The 18,858-nt window shown below is 54.1% G+C and overlaps 1 protein-coding gene across 4 annotated transcripts; it reads right to left on the bottom strand.

Moving 5' to 3' along the window:
• Nucleotides 1-1,380: 1,380 nt before the first annotated feature.
• METTL22 (methyltransferase 22, Kin17 lysine) lies at nucleotides 1,381-18,829 on the bottom strand. Of its 4 annotated transcripts, none has more exons than XM_047714333.1 (11): nucleotides 18,275-18,404; nucleotides 15,314-15,479; nucleotides 13,526-13,882; nucleotides 9,747-9,787; nucleotides 9,513-9,657; nucleotides 7,184-7,255; nucleotides 5,776-5,829; nucleotides 4,938-5,018; nucleotides 4,642-4,744; nucleotides 2,824-2,992; nucleotides 1,381-1,489 (listed from the first exon to the last, which is right to left on the bottom strand). In XM_047714333.1, exons 2-11 carry the CDS (start codon nucleotides 15,417-15,419, stop codon nucleotides 1,454-1,456), a joined length of 1,164 nt encoding a protein of 387 aa, XP_047570289.1. In that variant the 5' UTR covers nucleotides 15,420-15,479; nucleotides 18,275-18,404; the 3' UTR covers nucleotides 1,381-1,453. The 4 variants fall into 4 exon arrangements, with proteins under 4 accessions (XP_047570289.1, XP_047570288.1, XP_047570287.1 ...); XM_047714332.1 differs by lacking the exon at nucleotides 1,381-1,489 and adding an exon at nucleotides 1,519-1,673 and having other exon boundaries at nucleotides 18,275-18,406; XM_047714331.1 differs by lacking the exons at nucleotides 1,381-1,489; nucleotides 18,275-18,404 and adding exons at nucleotides 1,687-1,940; nucleotides 18,730-18,829.
• Nucleotides 18,830-18,858: the final 29 nt, after the last annotated feature.

Below are 18,858 nucleotides of genomic sequence, written 5' to 3'. Positions count from 1 at the left end.
GAAAGGGGTGGGGGAGCACGGGCTCCGAGCCCGACTGCCACGTGGTGTCTATGTGAGGGCGGTGGGCGCCACAACCGCTCTCAACTTCACGTTTCTCCTACGTAAAACAGCGATCTCTCCTCTCTAGGGTCTTGGGAGGATTCAGAGATAGTGTGTGTGGATCTTCTTCCCACTCCCAGAGGGGAGGGTGAGACTTCTCTTGGGTCATCTCCTCTGCATGTTCAGCTGCTACCCGTTTTTCTTTCCTAACGAAGCTACTGTTCCTTCCTGATCCAGATTTCTCAACGCTGGCCCTCCTGCCACTGGGGGCTGTCCTGGGCATTACATGATGTTTAAGCAGCACCCCTGGCCTGCAGCACCCTCTCCCCAAGTTGTGGCAACCCAAAACTTTCCGAACATTGCCAAATGCCCCCGGGGTTCAACACTATGTGTTGACTACCTACTTTGGGACAGACCTTATGCCAGGAATGCACTGATGTTTAAGAGAGACAAAGCCCTGACCCACGGAGATTTTTTTTCCTTTTAGAGCCATAGTTTTCGCAACTGTTAAATGCGTGTAACCAAGCTGAAGTCCCAGGCGTGGGGAAGATGAAGTGAGTTAATCTGGTGTCCAGATGGAGCCGAGAGGAAGGGACGCAAGGAGGGTATACGGACTGTGGTGGGGGCAGATCTGCAGGAGGACCAAGGAAGCAGGAGGGTGGGAGCTGATCTGGAAAGGAAGAGGAGGGAGAAATGGTGGGAAAAGGGCATAAAGCAACAGGGAGGGGTTGAGATGGGGGGCACAGAGAAAAAGACAAATGATCAGACAGAAATATGGACATGTGAAGCAAACAGAAAAAGGAGCTCAAGGGGAGGAGTGGAAAAAGCATGGGCTCTGGGACCTGGGTCAGACACACGAGACCAGGAAGAGCGTGCTCGTGCCTGTTCTAAGCTCACCTAATTTTGGTTATAAAGAATTTAAAACTGAAAATGAAGGCCTCTTTGCCATCTCCTGTCACTTCCTCTGAATGAGCCTTCGCCAGAGGGATGGGGATGGGGCATGGACAGCCTTGGAAAGCAATGAGGCTTCCCTGCCTCATTTTGGTAGTGTTCTGATCGCGGTTGTGGTGACCACATTATACACATCTGTAAGCAGGTAACACTGCGGAGCACTAAATGTTAGTGGCCCAGCCCCGGTCCCCTGCCTGCCAGGGAACCTGAAGCACCTGACTCAGGCGCAGTCAAGCTGAGAACACCTGCCCCACCCGGCCACAGCTCTCGAGACATCCTGGTGCACATGTGGCAAGCCGGCAGCACGGAAAACAGGCAGAGCAAGAAAGTCCTGGGCATATAAAGTGCATCTCTCACATTTTAAAAATGATACGATCTCAAACACATTACTTGGTGAGCTTTCGATTTTATTAGAAACGTATCCTGAGAACAGTTGAGAAGCTGTGCTCGTGGATGCGACAGGTCATGTTACCGGTTCCACAAAGATCTTCCAGAGCTCCTGCAGCAAACAGAGAAAGCAGATTCCCGAGGTTCACAAAGGAGCCTTCACGGTGTCAGAGAGGGAGTAATCAGCAAAGGACAAGAGTCCCACGGCACGCGAACCACGGGCAGCACGCGCACTGGTGCAGGAGCGAGGAGCTGCTTCTGATGGTCGGCGGCTCTGGGCTGCTCTTTCTGCCCCACTATGGAAGAGAAGCTGGATGGCTAAGTCCTGGCATTCATCCAAGACACATGAGGACGTCACACGATCAAAATGGACCAGAAGAATGGCAGCAAGTGGCCATTTCTCCATTCGGGGAGATCTTAAGTGCCGTGTCCCGACTGCTGAATTTCTTAAGGAGCTGATTTTCCTGGCCGTGTGGTGCTTCTCCTGACACGGGCCGGTGGAGAAAGTCCAATTTCTTAGTGGAAACTGAGTCCTCCCCGGGCCGAAGCAGACTGGGTGCCATCTACAGGGAGACGGGCGGGGAGGCGGCGCAGAAGCGAACAGAGAGCTGCTTCTCACGCACCGCAACCACACAGTCCAGAGCTGGGCTTGCTCGGGGAGCGGGACCGGGAGCCTGCGAGGGAGAGCCCGCTCCCCTCTCCTCCTCAGAATTAGGACTGGTCTCCACAGACCCAGAGAAAAGGCACAGCCATAAGGCAAAGAGAACAAGTCATTCATTTCAGACCTTTGGACTTGTAGCTCTTGGGATTTTCAAGGGTAATTTTGTTTCTCTGATTTCCCCCTGACCTGAGTTTAAAAAAAGTAACAGGAAGTGACGTGGCTGTAGGGTTAAGCCCCAGCTCTGCCGCTGTCTGGTGGTGTGACTTGCCCTGTCCCGGTATCCTCCGAGGAAGGAGCTCGGCATGGTACCTGGCCTGTGTACCGTGACTAGGACAATGACTCTTTGAGGCCTAGTTTGATGGACCCAGTGTGTCCGGCTGGAAGGGCCATGGGTCATCAGCTAGGCCTGCCTAGTCTGAGGCCAGCGTATTTCCAGGGAAGATGTGGCCTCCTGGGGTTCCTGCATCGAGCACCCCACCAAGTGCCCTCGCGCTGCCTTCCTGTGAAATCAACCACCTCCTGTACTCGGCCCTGCTTCCTCTGGAGCCTGAACTGCCCGCAGGGAAAGAACATGTTCTCAAGTCCAAGGCGATGGTCGGCCCTCACACCCACCAGCAGATGCGGTGACCCCCCTAAGAATGGGGAGCCCCCATCACAGCCTTCGCCTGCTAGCGCTCCTCTGCCCTGACAGCACCAGGGCACAGGGCCCATGTCTGGAAGGACCCCGGGGTCAGCAGTGTTGCGCACAGCAACAAGGGCCCACACACGGTGGGGGCCACACCTACCAGTTGCTGGATGCGCTCATAGACCAGGAGCTGCGGGAAGGAGGCCTCCACCGGCTCCACTGCAAAGCGCAGTCGGCCATCCGCGAGCCTCTCCAGCCGCTGCAGCCAGGAGCGGAAGTGGTCGTAGGCCTCGCACGTGACATCCAGGTGTCTGAGCGTGAAGTTCAGCCTGCAAACAAGCAGCCGACACACATGCCTCACCTTCCTGCTGCTCCCTGACCTCACTTCCCACAGGTGGATTCTCACTGAGCGCCTATGGTGCGCTTCCTTCCTGAGTGTGCTTCCTTCCTGAATCTGCAGGAGAGCCCGGGAGGTAGACACGGTCATTGCTTCCCTCTTAAAGACGTGGCAACTGAGGCTCAGAGAGGCAAAGTCAGGTGCTATGATACCACCACGCGAAAAGACAGGCCCTGCCCTGAGCTACAAAGCAGGGCAGGAGGCAGACGCAGACCACTGCCAGCCGGCCTCCCAGGCTTCTGCCAGCACAGACCGCACGCTGGGTGCCCGAGACCATTTCTGCAGTGAGTGTACGAAGGGCAGGGCCTGAGAGCAGTAGGGAGAGAAGGCTGCTGGGAGGCGGTGGGCGGGCAGCCATAAGAGGGGCAACTTCAGAGCACGTCCTCCAGAGCCCTCCCAGTGGGGCCGCTCAGCCACCTCTACACCCTAACCCGCAACACGATTTAACCTGACACTCAAATTCTTTGCTTTTTCCCCTTTTCTTTCCAAGATCTTTAACTATGAGAAATTTCTTACAGTGTGATCAGCCATCCCAGCTCCCACCTCATGGCTGCTGTGGTCTCTGCCTCCCCACACACCCAGACGGATTATTAAAAAGCTAACGCCAGCCATCACAGCGTCTCCTCTGTAAACAGCCATGTGTATCTCGATAAGATAAAGGATCCTGTTTCTTTGTTTCACCTGAAACAAATGTGAGGATAATTCTTTACTATTTCAGTATCTAGTCAGGGCAGGGCTCTCGAGGTTTCCCTTTGTCTATAAAATAAGGATCCAGGCAAGGTCCACGTGCTGTCACTGCTCCTGTGTGCCCTGAAGAAGCTCCTTGATATTATCCGTGTGAACAGCGCTGTGATGGATACGCCCAGGGGGACGGCGGCGGCACAGCTGTGATCCCTTCCCCAGGGCAGATTTCTAGATGCTACGCTGCTGGGTCGTTAAGTAGGGTTGGCTTCATGGCTTTTTTTCCTTTAAGATTTTATTTTTAAGTAATCTCTACACCCAATGTGGGGCCGAACTTACGACCCCAAGATCAGGAATCACATGCTCTACTGACTGAGGCAGCCAGGGGCCCCGGTTTTATTTCACTTGCTTTTAGAAGAGCTGTGCCCCAGCACAGGAATTGGAGAAAACAGTGTCAAGTGTCCAGTACTGTGTCCACCACCAAACAGACACGCCCTCAGTGGGAGCCCTAATGCCTCAGGATGTTCAAGTGACAAACGTCCTGGAGGGGCTCCATCTGGATTGGGAGAAGACAGGCATTCCTGGGGCCCTGAGGTGTCACAGAGGGGACATTCACAAAGAGAGGCCCTCGACAGAGGGGTGGCCGCTGTGCCGGCTCTGGAGCACGGGCGTGTTTACGGCTTCGTCCGCTCACAGGTCAGCCATGACGGGTTCCCTGCTACCCTCCCCAGCCTTCCTCTCCCCTCCGGTGAGGTGGGGGCAGGCAGATGACAGGAGGCCACATGGGTAAGGGGTGGCACGTGCTGGTAACCCAGCAGGTGCTCAGTGAGCAAGTGACAGGACGACACTAATAAGTGCGCTCGGAAGGGGGTGTCTGGTTCTCGGGGGCACAGAGCTCACCTCTTCTCCACAGACAGAATGGCTGTGCAGGCATTTTCCAGTCTGTGAACGAGGCGGGACAGCGTTCTAAACAGAGCGTCTGTGAGGTCATCATCGTAAAACACTGCGGGGCAGGAAACGGGCAATGGGAAAATGCAACCGTCAGGGAGATCTGTCCCTCGGAGGACCCCACACATGGCACCTGGTCACCATGAACGTGCAGTGGCAGCAGCTCGCAGGCTGAAAGCCGATGGGTGTGGCAGGGCACCTGGGAGAGGTCCCCGAGGAGCGTGGTCACCACGAGTGGGACATCTTACCTTCGGCCGCGAGCAGGATGGTGGTGTGGCTGTACAGGTCGGAGACGTCCTCCTGCGACCAGCTGAAGGGGACCTCTGGGTCTGTGAAAGGAAAGCCACGTCGCACACGTTCAGCTCTGAGGCTGAAAGAAGTGGCTGAGAGGAAACAGAGCTGGGGGTAGCTTGGAAGGAGGGTACCGCCAGGCAGGTCTGAATTCTAGTGGCCCGGCTTCAGGGCCGTGGCTGTCCATGCGGCTGCCAGGGGCCTGCCTCTGCCATCGAGGGACAGGTACTGCTGCCCTTGCAAGCTTGCTGGGTGACCCCGAGAAAGGGGTTTCAGCTCTGCACCAGAATGGGCATAGGGACGCTGCCCTCAAGGACTGCTGGGGAGGTCGGTCACCTAAGGTGCTAAATGTTTGGCAGGTGACAGAAGTTTTCATACAAAGAGCAACCAAGCATGCAGGTTTAAAACAGCCTCTATAATAAATGTAGAAAACTATCCTACCCAGTTGGCTCTGAAGCCACATGGCCGACTCCCCACCACGGACAGAGGACAGAGCACTGTGTCGGGAGGCGGCCTCCCAGCCCTGGGCAGGCGCTGAACCCAGAGCATCCGTCCTCACCTGGAACTCGGGGATTACTGTGCCCACTGTACAGGGACACTGTCAGTCTGAGTGACAGAGCAGGTGGGAGCTGCCAGCAACCATCATTCATCGGCTGATAGAGCGGAGTAGCCGTGAGCCAAGGGACCGTGGCGATAGCCAGGACCCTCTGCTCAGCCCAGGCCACGGGGCTGACATCCCAGAGGTGGGACAAAGGGCCGTGAGTCTGGCAGGATGCGGGACAGGGAGAGGCGCACCTGTGCACAGGTCGTCTTTGAGCCAGTCCAGTTCTTTGACCTTAACTACACCGCCTGCAAAACCAAACCAAGCAGAATGTCCAACTCAAAACAGAGAAAAGGCTAACCCTTCCCGTTCTATGCCCAAATCCGTCCATTCCTCCACCAACATCCTCTCCACGTTCCTCCTTCCCTGCACAATTTTTGAGTGCTAGGTCTCTGGTCTGGCATTGGACACAGGGAATACAAAGATTTAGAAGGTGTGTCCCTGTCCTCGGGGACCGGCAGTACAGGAGAGGCTGGCTAGCCAGTGAGCACGAACCAGGCCATGCGGTCAGAGCACAGCTTGGATATGTGCCAGGGGGACAGGAGGAGACAGGAGCTCTGGTTGCAGCCTGGGGTGTCAGGGAAGGCTTCAAAGAGAATGTGAGTCATGTCTGCTCCTCCCTTCCAGTTCTTGTTGACTGGGCATTCAGTGACGTGACGGGGGATCACATAGACAGGCCCCTGCCCCGTGGAGCGTGTGGCCGAGTGAGGTGGCAGATACCTCTCAACTAGACACACAGATGTCAAAATGCAAAGCTTTGAGGTGAAGTGAGGCTCTGGTAGGGAACTGTAAACTCGTCTGGAGGTCTGGGGATCTGAGTATGATGAGGAACTGACAGGAGGGGGTGGGACCCTCAGACAGGCCAGATTGCCACAGGATCTGGGGCAGGCAGAAAGGCTCAGTGTCCACTCAGACAGCAACAGGAGACCTCGGAAGGGTCTGAAGCCCGAGGGCTGAAGTGACCTGATCTGAGTGGGTAAGTGCCCCCCCGGCTGCTCGGAGAAGGTGTGCACAGGAAGTCCGGGGAGGAGAGGCTGCAGCATCTATCACGTCAGCTCATTTCTGCGGATGCTGCAGAAATCCAGCAACCAGGCAGCGAGGGTGGGAGGATGGTCCGGGCAGAGGGAAGAGCACGTGAACTGAGTGCTCGGCTAGCTGGACAGGGCGGGACGGGGGGTGGACAGTGAGGCCATCAGGGGCAAGGCGGGAAAGGAGGCAGGGTTCAGACCAGGAGGTTTGGGAGCCAAAGGGCAAGCCTGGACGTCACCCCAGTGTGGAGTGAAGCTCCTGGCTTGCGTGTTGAAAGGTCACTCTAGATGCTACATGGAGGACAGCCTGGGTGGGTCAGACAAGAAGCCGGGAGATCAGGTGGGGGCCGATGTGACGTCCAGGAGGGGGAGAGCTAAAGCGGGATGCGGCAGTGGGCGTGGGAGGAGAGGATCATGCAAGCATAGAATCGTCGGATGCGGAGCTCCGTGAAGCCAAAGGACTGTGCTCACCCGGGTCTGCACACCCAGCTCCCAGGGTCACGGTACAGGGTGTCTGTCCCACCCGCTGAACAGAAAGCCCTCCCTCCCACGGGGAAGAGCCGCTGGGCCTCACCTCCGGCAGCAGTCAGGTGGCCGTTGAGGGCAATGTTCCGCTGGCACATGGCCAAGAGATCTGCACCGACATCTGGAACGACAGAAGGGCACGCCGTGAAACCCCAGCCACCACCGCACCCTCATCTCCAGGGTCGACAGCCTGATTGCAGAGAGGTGCAAAATGGAAAGTCAAGTTTCTCCTGTGTGTTTACTGCCAACACGAACTACGTTCACTTTAAGGCCCTTTGTAACCATCTATCCCTTTAGTAAGAAATGATGGGGCTGGTGGGGATGGACTGTGCAGTCAGAGGGAAGGGGTGAGTGCTCCTGTTTTGAGTGTGTACGAAAGAAATAGGCGTGGGTTTTCGCATGTGATTCACTGAGACACAGGGCAGGTTCCTACATGCTGGGGGTGTGCTCTCGGGCATGCTGTTGTGGACACCCGTTTCTCCTGAGCTGCCCGGTGCTCTGATGTGGTGGGGCTTCCCTTTCTTTGTGCAGAACCAATCCTTAGTACTATGCATCCTTGAAGGGGCATGGGGTGCAGGGCTGTGGGTATTTTACCAAAACTTGATTTTCACTTAGGAGAGTGTACGCTTAAAAGGCACAGAAAGCTGTGTGAGTGACATCTGCCCAGCTCACTATGGCTGTGGATGCCCCGACCCCGTCCCATCACCCACTGAAGACTCTCCATTCCAGGGAACATGCAGAGCCTGGGACACACCTATCCCTTTCCCGGGGCCACTGGGTAGACAGAACATTGATGGTGTGTGCCGGACAGCACACAACCAGTTTAGCAGCTTGTAAGGCTTTATGGGAGCTTTTGTTCAAATAGATCTTCTGTGGGATTCTAACATATAAAACAGGTAAGAGAGAGCAGCTTTGGCTGAGTGGCAGTGGGAGATCAGAGCCCTGGGGCTGCCCCCCAATTATCCCTTTGCTGGCCCGAGGGAGGGCACAGAACTCTGCTCCATGAAAACCAGTCTGAACCCTGGGTGCACCCCCCCACCCCCACACCTGCCATATGACAGTGGCCGTGTGTATGACCTGGGGCCAGCGCTTGACCTTACTCTTAGTCTGCCCATCTGGATGAAGGATGGTGACAGGGTCCCTGGCTCCTGCCCAGGGTCACTGTGAAGTCATAGGCAGGCGCTGAAGCCCGTGAAAGGCTTTGCCAACTAGAAGGTGCCGTGCAGATGCAAGCCCCCTTCTTTGTGCCAGGAAACCCCCTCTTAAGGATAAGACAACTTGAGTATATGCTGCTGTTGGGCACCAGGCACAGGCAAAGCTCTTGGGTGGTGCATGATGGCTCGCCTCTGGGAAGGGCTCGCTGACAAACAGGCGCCCTGGCATGGAGCGGAACTGGGGGATGCCCCGCACACGCCCAGCCAGTGGCCAACGCAAAGTATCTGGAAAGTGTGCCAGCATCAGGGGGATCCCTAATTTCCCTTTCCTGTCTCAGAAGCAACAAAATGGGTGCTGTGGGGACAGGAACTAGGGATCAACAAGATGCAAAGCAGAGCAGCAGATGTCCCCTTTCTGCAGACACTGAGGATTCAAAGTGCAGTGACACTCCCCTGATGAGATCCTACCCTCTTATGAACTGGTACATGCTTTCAGAAAAAGCGTGTGGGCTAGAGTGGGTGTAGTTGAGAGCACCGCACTCTTGGAAAATTCCGGGTGTCACCACTGAACTGCGGGTACGTGACATGCCATCACTGCTGTGGCGGTGGGGAGTGGGGGATTCTACGGCACTTTCTGTCACATTTCAGCAGCTTCTATGTGAGTCTAACGCTACTTCAAACAAAAACTGAGAAAGAAATCACTTGGCAATATGCATCAAAAGCTTAAAAAAGGGGCGCCTGGGTGGCTCAGTCGTTGGGCATCTGCCTTCAACTCGGGTCATGGTCCTAGGGTCCTGGGATCGAGCCCCGCGTCGGGCTCCTTGCTCAGTGGGAGGCCTGCTTCTCCCTCTCCCACTCTCCCTGCTTGTGTTCCCTCTCTCACTGTCTCTCTGTCAAATAAATAAATAAAATCTTAAAAAAAAAAAAGTTTAAAAAGGGTCAGACCTGTTTCTAGGAACCTAATCGCAGGATCAGCAGACAATGGTGAACAGAGGTGTTCACTGCAGGGCAACTGAGAAAACTGCAAATAGAAAAACAAAAACACCAAAACACATGGGAACAACCAAAATGTCCAGACACAGAGGGTGCAGAAAACCAGTGGAAAAGTGTGGATAAGTCAACAGCAGCCGAAGTTCCATCTCTGGCTGTTCTGCTTCACTTCCTGACAGTCAAGCAGGCCCTGTGAGGCGACTACTTCCCCTTAGCCTGCGATGGCGGGCCTACCTGTACAGTAAACGGTACGCGCCACGGTGGCTGCGATGATGCTGGCCAGCCCCGTGCCCGCCCCGAGCTCCAGCACGGTGCGTCCCTGGAAGAGGTCCCGTTGGAACAGGATGTAGTCGGCCAGGAGCAGGGCACCCCGCCACACCTGGGGGAGAGACGGACAAGGAATGACAACTGATGTGAGGCTCCAGGGAGACCCTTTGGGGCCATAGGAAGTGGACAGGACCTACCCACCTGCTTGCCAACATCCTCCAGGGGGGTGGCCATGGTGTGCTCTGGACAGGATGGAAACCAAGAGAAAGGGCCATGAAAATGGGGACGGACAGAACACAGACAGACGAGGTGCATGGTATTCCGCAAACACGGCCGGATGGGTGCTAGAGTTGAGTGTTCTCCAGAGCGGCAGAGACACGGGTCGTGAGATAGTCGGGAGGGGCTGTGTGAACGTCACTCACATAACTGGGTGTCTCCACCCCTCAGCCTAGAGATGAGGGTCACTGCAGGTCCTGGACCAGCCCGGTCACCACCCACCCCCAGCCCCGACTTCACTTTACTGTGCTCGGTAACTGCGCACTAGTCACAGCGTATTGATGTCGCCTGGGCCGGCTCTATGCTGACAACAGTCACGGTGCATTCTGCGTGTTTCTTACACTTAGAACCACAACAGACGTCAACAAAGTCAGTTTGAGTATATATCCTATTTCAGATGAACTATGGGAAGGTGTATTCTCAAGCACAAAATGTATCAGGATAAAATCTGGCGGTGGTATGGAGGACGGGGGAGAGAACAGAAATAGGAGACCAAAGGGAAAAAGGAACGTGGCAAACATCTCTGCTGGTAACGAACTGGCTGGCGCGTTCTGAAGCAGGAAGAGGATGGCTGTCAAGTTAAAACACGCACAACACATGCGCAGTGCGGGGGGGCTCCACGTGCACGTCAGACTTGCCCACATCGGACTACATGCTTACGACGGAACAGGAGAAGGGACTGAGAGACCGAGGCAGGGCAGAGACCCACAGGGTCGGAAGCAGCCTCCACAAGGCTCTGCCCTACGTGGTGAGGGGGGCAGCCCGCATGCCCCTGGTGTTTGGTCCCTCCATGAGGGATCTGACATCACGGCCCTGAGATCAGGACCTGAGCTGAGATCAAGAGTCAGGGACTCAACTGACTGAGCCAGCTACGTGTCCCTCCCTTCCGGGTACTTTTTTTTTTTTTTTAAAGATTTTATTTATTTATTCGACAGACAGAGATCACAAAAAGGCAGAGGCAGGCAGAGAGAGAGAGGAGAAAGCAGGCTCCCTGAGGAACAGAGAGCCCGATATGGGGCTCGATCCCAGGACCCTGGGATCATGACCTGAGCCGAAGGCAGAGGCTTTAACCCACTGAGCCACCCAGGCGCCCCCTCTGGGTCCTTTTTAATTGGTTTCTCAGATGGGCCCATAACTGGAAAACAATGACCTGGTCTGTAGGTCAGAGGAAAACAATGGTCAGGAGACTTACATATGCTCTGTACGAGGCCCCGTACAGGCACATACTGGGCATTACTTATTAAATGATCACCAAAGGGCAGTATCCTGGGCCCCAGTTTATAGGTGCAAACACAGTCTCTGGGTGGGCAAGACACTTGTCAAAGGTCACCTTGCTCCTGAAGGGTTGAGGTGGGTCAAAGCCCAGCTCTGCAGGGCACCAGAGTCCAAGACCTGGTCCCCTCCCAGATGGAAGCATACAGCTGGGGATGGAACACCGAGGGGTTATCCCTGCAGCTCAAGCATTTAATCGCCTTGCCACCCAGCTCCCTCCAGGGTGGGTAGGACTGACGGCATGCTGAAAGGAAGGGCCTTACAATGAGGTCTGCGAGATGGGCAAGTCGGAAACCTGACCATACACGGGACCTCTGCTGTGGGACTTTTGTTTGCAGCCTGCAGGATACTTTCCCAGGATGTTAAACACCCACACACCAGAGGCTGAACCCTCTGTACGGAATAACCGAGTCTGCCACTCCTCTCGCAGGAAGGCCAATTAAGTGAAGGCTGAGAGTTAAATGAGCCATCACAGGCCCCCCAGGCCCCCCCTGTCCCCCGGGACAGAACTTCCCAACATGACATAAAAACACAGGCTGTGGTGGGGCGCCTGGGTGGCTCAGTTGGTTAAGCGTCTGCCTTTGGCTCAGGTCATGATCTCAGGGTCCTGGAATCAAGTCCTACATCGGGCTCCCTGCTCAGTGGGGTCTGCTTCTCCTTCTCCCTCTGCCTGCTATTCCACCTGCTGTGCTCTCTTTCTCTGTCAAGTAAATAATAAAATATTAAAAATGAACAAACAAGAAAAAAACCCCGAAAAGAACATGGGCTCTGAAATCAGACAGACCTGGACGCAAACTGTCACTCTGCCACTAACTGGCTGTGTGACCTGGGGCAAGTTCCTCAACCTCTCTGGTCTCTGTTCCCACCTCTGTGAAACGGGAAGGCTCCTCCCTGGAAAGGCTATGAGGAATAGAGGTAATCCATGGAAAACAAGGAGTAGCGTTCTGGTGTGAATTCTACATCACCCTTAATGGAATGGACTAGAACACAGCCTGCTTGGCTCCGAGCAGGCACTCACTAACTACTTCTTGCACGGACTTCTGGATGGATGAGAGTGCTGGTGTTTTCCAGAGTGCCCTAAGTGACCCCGTGTCCCCGACCCATACCAGTGTCCAGGCTTATGGGGGCCTCAGACGCAACGATCAGACTCAACATAGAGCGCTTCCCCCCCAGATGAGCAGTGCTGGGGAGGCAAGAGTCCTGGCTTTGGAGATGGACACGGATTCAGAATCTTCTTCACTGTCCCACAGCTACGTGGCGTCGGGCTTGTGGCTTGCTATCTGTATACACCTCCTGAGTCCCAGAGGAGGGCTGTAAAGGCTTCTTTACATGAACTGAGGTAGGTCAAACGTCTAAACATGACAGGTGCTTAACATCACTGGCCCACTTCCTGCCCCAGCTTCCCACCACTACTGGCATTTCTAATGTGCCCGCTTCCAGAATCTGAAATCCTGGTGTCACCACACCCCTCTGCCCTGCCCCTGTGCCTGGTGGTAGACACTTGCTGCTGCTTCTGCATACCCGCTGGAACTCGCTCCCGCCCCACTTCTGCCACATCCCCATCTCCCCTTCCCAGCCATCTTCTAGCTCCCGGTCTTTCTGACTGGCCTGCAGGCCACCTCCAGATCGATTCTGGACTACCTCCTTCTCTCCCTGCCATGCTCTGGCTCCAGAATCTTCCACGGCACCCTGCTGCTGAGTCTTCCAGCAACTCTACCCTGACCCAACGCTCCAGCATGCTGAGTTGAATCAAAACGTTGGTGTGGGAGGTGGTGGCAGCAGGGCTCCCCAGGGGAGGCAACAGTGAAGCTGGGATATGTACAACTAGGAACGTGTTAAGAAACATGAGGCTGGGAGCAGGGAGTACCTGATTGGCTCAGTCAGTTAGGCATCCAACTCTTGATCTCAGCTCAGGTCCTGATCTAAGGTCATGGGTTCAAGCCCCACACTGGGCTCCGTGATGGGCATGGAAGGAAGGAAGGAAGGAAGGAAAAGGAAAGAGAAGAAAATGGAAGGAAAAAGGAAACTGAAGAAAGAAAGGAAGGTAGGCAGGTAGGGAGGGAGAAGAGGCTGGGGGCAGGCCCTCCAGGAAGCAAGTAGAACACAGCAGAGGCCCACAGGTGAGAAAGCGCATGGAGGGGTGAGCACTGAGCAGAGCCATGTCAGGCAGGGCCCTGTGAGCGAGGCCCAGTTGCCTGGACTGTATCCTGAGAACAATGGAGAGCAGGAGAGGGACCTGTGTGTCCCAGACAGCTTCCCCTGCTGGCAGTGGCGCTACCTGCGCTCAGTTTCAGTGTCGCTGGTTCTGGTAACTCGTCTGGTTCCAGTACACCCTGGCCCGGGCCTGCACACAGAGCCCATGAGCAAACGCCCTGGGCCCTGATCCACACTACAGTGCCGCACTGGTGGCAGACGAGCCGACCTGGACTCACCTATTCTGATGACATCCTGGGGGCTGCTCTCTCGTGCTTCGTCTGCCAGGGGGTCATCTTCCTCCTGTGCTAGAATCGTGGGATGTACCTTGTCTCTTGGAGGCTCTGCTGGCTCGGAGTCCGAAGCTGCCCGCGGTCTCCTCTCGACGTCCAAATCCCCGTCCTCGTCAAGCCGAGCTCCCACCCCCTCCTGGCTGGTGGTGTCACTACTGCAGTCACTGCCCAGAGGGGGTCTGGTGCTGCCTGGCCCAGAGGGTGGTGTCTGCTCTGCAGGACCCATGCCATGATGGCCACCCTCAGCCCCGGAGTCTGCCTGAGAGTCTCGGTTCCACAGAAGCTTGAACTGGGACAGGAAAACTGGAAGGCAAGACAAACACAAAAGGAGAATTATCTCCAAGCTGTCTCCTCCTTGCAGAAAATCTGATTCCCACCCGGACAGAGTTTCAAAGTCTGGTGGAGACCTCCTGGTGGAGGCCTAGTAATGGCCACAGAAAAGGCCCATTTGGCTCAGCCAAGAAGCTGGGGCCACGGACAGCAGCTACCATCTGATGAGCATCTATAGTGAAGGTCCTTGGCCCTCATCATCTTAGTCCTCCCTGCTGCTGTGAAGATAGTAGTGCCAGCTACTCTTTACAAACGTGGAAACTGAGGCTTCGGGAAGTTAAGGGAGCCGACAAGGCCACACAGCTTTTCACATAGCTGAGGCAAAACCCAAACCCAGTTCACCCAACTCCTAAACTTCTGCACTTTGCACTACACTGTTCCACCTCCTAAGGGCTAGAAAAAAGGACAAGGACACCGAGCGGCCTTCCCCATCCGGTGACTAGAACGTCACCGAGACGAGTTTCAGTAAGAGTGTGTGTTCCAGGGAGGTGGGCTGGAGGTAGGGGTGCAAGGGATCGAGAGGACAGTCCTGGGCTGCAGTCCTCTATCTCCCCAGGATACCTAACCCCAGGCCAGCCACTGATCTGTTCTGGATCTCTGGCTCCTGAATTTAGGGTCCAAACTAGGACCCAAGGGAAAGGGGAGTATTAATCACACCACAACAAGCTAATACAGGGTGATCAAAGCTGGGGAGGGTGGCCAGGGAGGACCTGTGTGAGGTGACGTTTGGAGTCAGGGCTGGGAGGGAAGAACCTTCTAGGTTAAATAGCAGCAAGGACAAAGGCACTGAGAGAAGTGCGTGCAGTATATGGATAGAAAGGAGCAGAGAAAGGTTAAATGTGAACACACAGGCAAGGCCTGTGTTGGGCTGGGCCTCACAGGCTGGGGTGAAGAGTCTGATTTTATTCTAAGAGCCAGGGGGAGCCACTGGAGGGCCTAAATCAGGGTGCTGATGTGATCTGGATTTTCAAAAGATCCCCTTGGCTGCTGTGGAGATGAAAAGGCAGAGGGTGTGCAGAGAAAAGCCAGAGAGCCCCGGTGGGAGGAGCTGGAGGCCCCCAGCCTAGTGACAAAGGGGGCTGAACTGGGGTGGGGCAATGGAAGCTTGAACCCTGTCTCCTGAACGGAACATGGGCTTCCTGAGGGCAGGGTTTGGCTCATTCCCTTCTACATTTCCAGCATCAGGTCCTGCCCACCCACCCCCCAATCTTGCACAAAGTAGGTGCTCAGGAAAGCACAGGACTTCACTCAATGCAACAAGGGTACTTAGGAAGTGGTGTGAGGGTAACAGCTGAACAATGCAATCTACCTAGTCTTTTACCCAAAAAGAGGAATATGAGAAAGCAGAAAACAAAATGAGATCCACGGGGTGCTGGACCCCTCTGCACGTGTCCTGGACCTTACCAGGCTGTCCCATGCCATTCAGCCGCACCATGAGGTGCCTGTGGTTCGGAGTGTAGAGATGGACATCTGAGAGCACAGTGTCACTTTTGAAGGTGACCTCGTCCATGGCAGGGGTGGGGGCCAGCTACCATGGCCGGGATCTACATGAATCATGGGACAGCAGCACCTGGAAGGCAAGATCAAGTCCTCAGGACAGCTGATCCCAAAGGGGATCAAGTGTAAACACTCCTCAGCCTGGTGGTACACAGTTTTGCATCACCCCAGGAGAATATGCTCCCCTTTTTCAATTCTCTTTTATTTTTCCTAAAGGAGAAAGTCTCAGGGCCTTTGCAAGGGAAAAGAATCCCGCTAGAATTGTGTTATTTTGTTTGCAGCGTGTTCATTTTCACAGGAATCTTTTATTTATGGCCAACGATCTGAATTTCCATTTATACTGATTTATACTGATAAAGGAAAGTTTTCCTTTCCTTTCAATTTTTTCCAACTTTTTTTATCGTGAAAATATTCAAACAGACAAGAAAGTTGAAGGTATAGCACAATATACAGCCATATACCCACTGCTTAGATCCAGTGATGAACGCCTTTTCATATGGGGTCGAGTGATCTGTCTACCTGGGTTTTTGTCCCCCTGAACTGAAAGTAAATTCTAGACATCACGTTTTATCTCAAATTCCTCTACAGTGTCTTTCTCTCTCTCTCTTTTTTTTTTTTAAATTTATTTGACAGAGACAGAGAGATCACAAATAGTCAGAGAGGCAGGCAGAGAAAGAGGAGGAAGCAGGCCCCCTGCTGAGCAGAGAGCCCGATGCGGGGCTCCATCCCATGACCCTGAGATCATGACCTGAGCTGAAGGCAGAGGCTTTAACCCACGGAGCCACCCAGTTGCCCCCTCTACAGTGTCTCTTTTGAGACATGCTGTCCCATAACCATAAGCCCATTAGCAGATCTAAGACCATTTACGATTCCCTTGCACCATTTAAAACCTCATCGCTATCCATAGCCAATTTTCTCCATTTCTCATGCAAATATCCTTTATTGCTGGTTTTTCCTAAAACAGTATCCAACCACAATTCACACTTTGCATTTAGGGACTTCCCCTTCAGTTTTTTTTAATTCTAGAAGTTGACTCTATGGCCCAAATTTGCTGCTTGAAAACATTCTTTTGAAATTAAAAGGGGAGGGGAGTAGTATCAAAGGAAAAGCAACCAAGGCAATCACCATACAGGTGATGTACAGATGCGGAAAATTATTCGGGCAACACAGCAATAACCCAAGTGTGGAAAACCACACCTGAGGCAAAAGAGTCAAAACAGGAAGACTCTCTCTCCAACCAAATGTTCTGCCTCATCAGAAAGCATCAAAGTAGGTACTTGGGAAAGCACAAGACCTCACTCAATGCAGCAACTTGCAGAGTCATGGGCTGGGATGCTGGGCGGGGCAGGTGTAAACCCCAGGCTCCCACTTTGTGGCTACGTGACTTGGGGGAAATCACTTCACCTCTCTGGGCCTGTTCCTTCAGCTATATTCTCACCTTGTAGGGTTCCAGGGTTGCAAAGAACTGAGCAGAGACCATGGTCCACAGCAGTTGTTAATTCCTTGTGTTGGGGCTGGTTTTAGACATTCGGCCCAAACCTGCCCATAAACCCTGACCTCCTACAGGAGCTGTTCCTACCTGGGTAGGTGTGTGCACTAGCTGTATGTCCTAGGCCTGTCATGAAACCTCTCGGGCGTCTAGTTCTTCAGCTGGAAAATGGGATCATCATAACCCAGGCTGTCCTCATAGTCTGAGCACACATCACTGGAGTTCCTACATTTAAAGACTTGCCACGGGGAAGCCAAAGTTGTATCTACACAAAAAATTTTTGTGAAAAGCTGGCCCCTTGTTAAATTAGTTTCCAGGCTGGCTTTCCCACCTGATGCTAGAAGCCAGCATAAAGCCAGTGGGTTGTGAAGTGAGGCTGTGAACCTAGTAAAATGATGTAGGATTTCACGGCGCCGGTGAAAGTGACAGAGGAGAAATGCTCCATCCTCACTCAGGCAAAAGCCCTCAATCAGCGAAGACTGGAAAATTAGGCTGCATCCAAAAAGGAGACTAAATGTCTCAAAGTTAGATGTGGCTCTCCCAGGACTGCAAGATGTCCTGGGGGAAAATTGAGAACTTCTTACATATAGTTTTGGAAAAAAAAAAAAAAAAATCCTCTCTGATGACACTATGAACATCAAACATGAACCAAAGGATGCTGTTTCTTGCTATAGGGCAATTTTGTTGGAAAAACGACATCCCACAGATTAGCCTAATAGTATAATTGCACACCAATTTTTTTCTTAAGTATAGACAAAAACAAAACTCAAATTCTTCATTTCTAGTTGAATTTTCAGTTTTAAAATTCAAACTACCCAGATTTCCTGGAAATGTACCCTACAACTGAGTACCAGGAATTGGAATCCCTTTAGAGGGTTTCTCCCAGCATCAGGCTATCTGGGAAGAGAGGTGTCTTGTACCTACCTCCCTGCCTGCGTGAGGATTAAATGAGACCATGATCGGTTTTAGGGTTCAGGGCATAGTAAGTGGATAACAAATAACAACAGTGAATACCGATCATTGTAGCAATAATAATTATTATTGAAGAGTGTTTATTGAAGATGGAAAAAGGCAACAGTTTTCTACTCAGGAATAGCTGACTCAGAGTCTCTGTCCGGGAATGCTACAACTGGATGCACTTCAGTGCCGTCTAGAGGAAGAAAAGAACACCCAGACTGCTGATGGGACCCCCTCGGACCTCCCTGGGGCTGCAGGTTCATCCTGCAGTAGCTTGGCTCTCTAAAGCCGTGGGGGCCAGACTCAGACGCTCTCAGCCTTTCTCCCCTAGGGTCCGCCCAAAAGCAGTTTGCTGGGATCTGAGGACTGAAATACGTCCCCACCTCCCAGGCTTTCCCTCCGCCAGATGCCATTCAACTCACTCACTCAACCATGGAGATTTGGGTGAAGTTCTATGACAGTACGTGTCCAGGCGCGGGACAATGCAGGGCAGGGCGTGAAGACTGGGAAGCTGGAGGGACCGCGGTCCAGGGCGGCTGCAGCGGCGCGCAGACTTGGGAGTCAGGGGCTCCAGGGACCTCCTCCCCTCCCGGGACTCCTTTTTGTCTTGCCGCCTCCCTGAACGCCTCTCAAAAGGCAGTCACAGTTCGGCATCGCCCTCCCTTCTTAATCCGGAACCGAGGGGGCTGCTTGGACCCCGGACAGAAACCCACCCGACAACAGGGCTCCTTCTCCCACCACCATTGCTCGGCAAGGGACACTGAAGCCCAGTGGGGACTCGGCCTTCAGGTCGGTGGGGGCCCTGTTTCAAGGTTAGGGTCCCTGCCAGGAAGCTCCCTGCAATCTCCCCATCCCGCCGTCTCTCCCGAGAGCTTACCTGTCACGGGCTGCAGAAGGACGTCCGACGGAATCCTACAGGGGGCCGGCTCAGGCGGCCGCCATAGTAGGCGGCCTGCGCAGGCGCGGCCACACCCCTCCGCGCGCGCCCGCCGTCTCCGCGCCGTGG

Source organism: Lutra lutra, chromosome 18 (assembly GCF_902655055.1).
Source record: "Lutra lutra chromosome 18, mLutLut1.2, whole genome shotgun sequence".
Lineage (NCBI taxonomy): Eukaryota > Metazoa > Chordata > Mammalia > Carnivora > Mustelidae > Lutra > Lutra lutra.
The sequence above is the reverse complement of the archived record's forward strand: the minus strand, read 5'-3'. Positions and strand labels throughout refer to the sequence as shown.

Coding starts and splice junctions, on each gene's coding strand:
- METTL22 (XM_047714331.1), bottom strand. CDS start 15,419: ATGGACGAGGTCACCTTCAAAAGTGACACTGTGCTCTCAGATGTCCAT. Junction 5,830..7,183: donor CCACCTGACTGCTGCCGGAG/GTGAGGCCCAGC, acceptor TTGGTTTTGCAG/GCGGTGTAGTTAAGGTCAAA. Junction 2,993..4,641: donor ATTCTGTCTGTGGAGAAGAG/GTGAGCTCTGTG, acceptor GCTTGTTTGCAG/GCTGAACTTCACGCTCAGAC.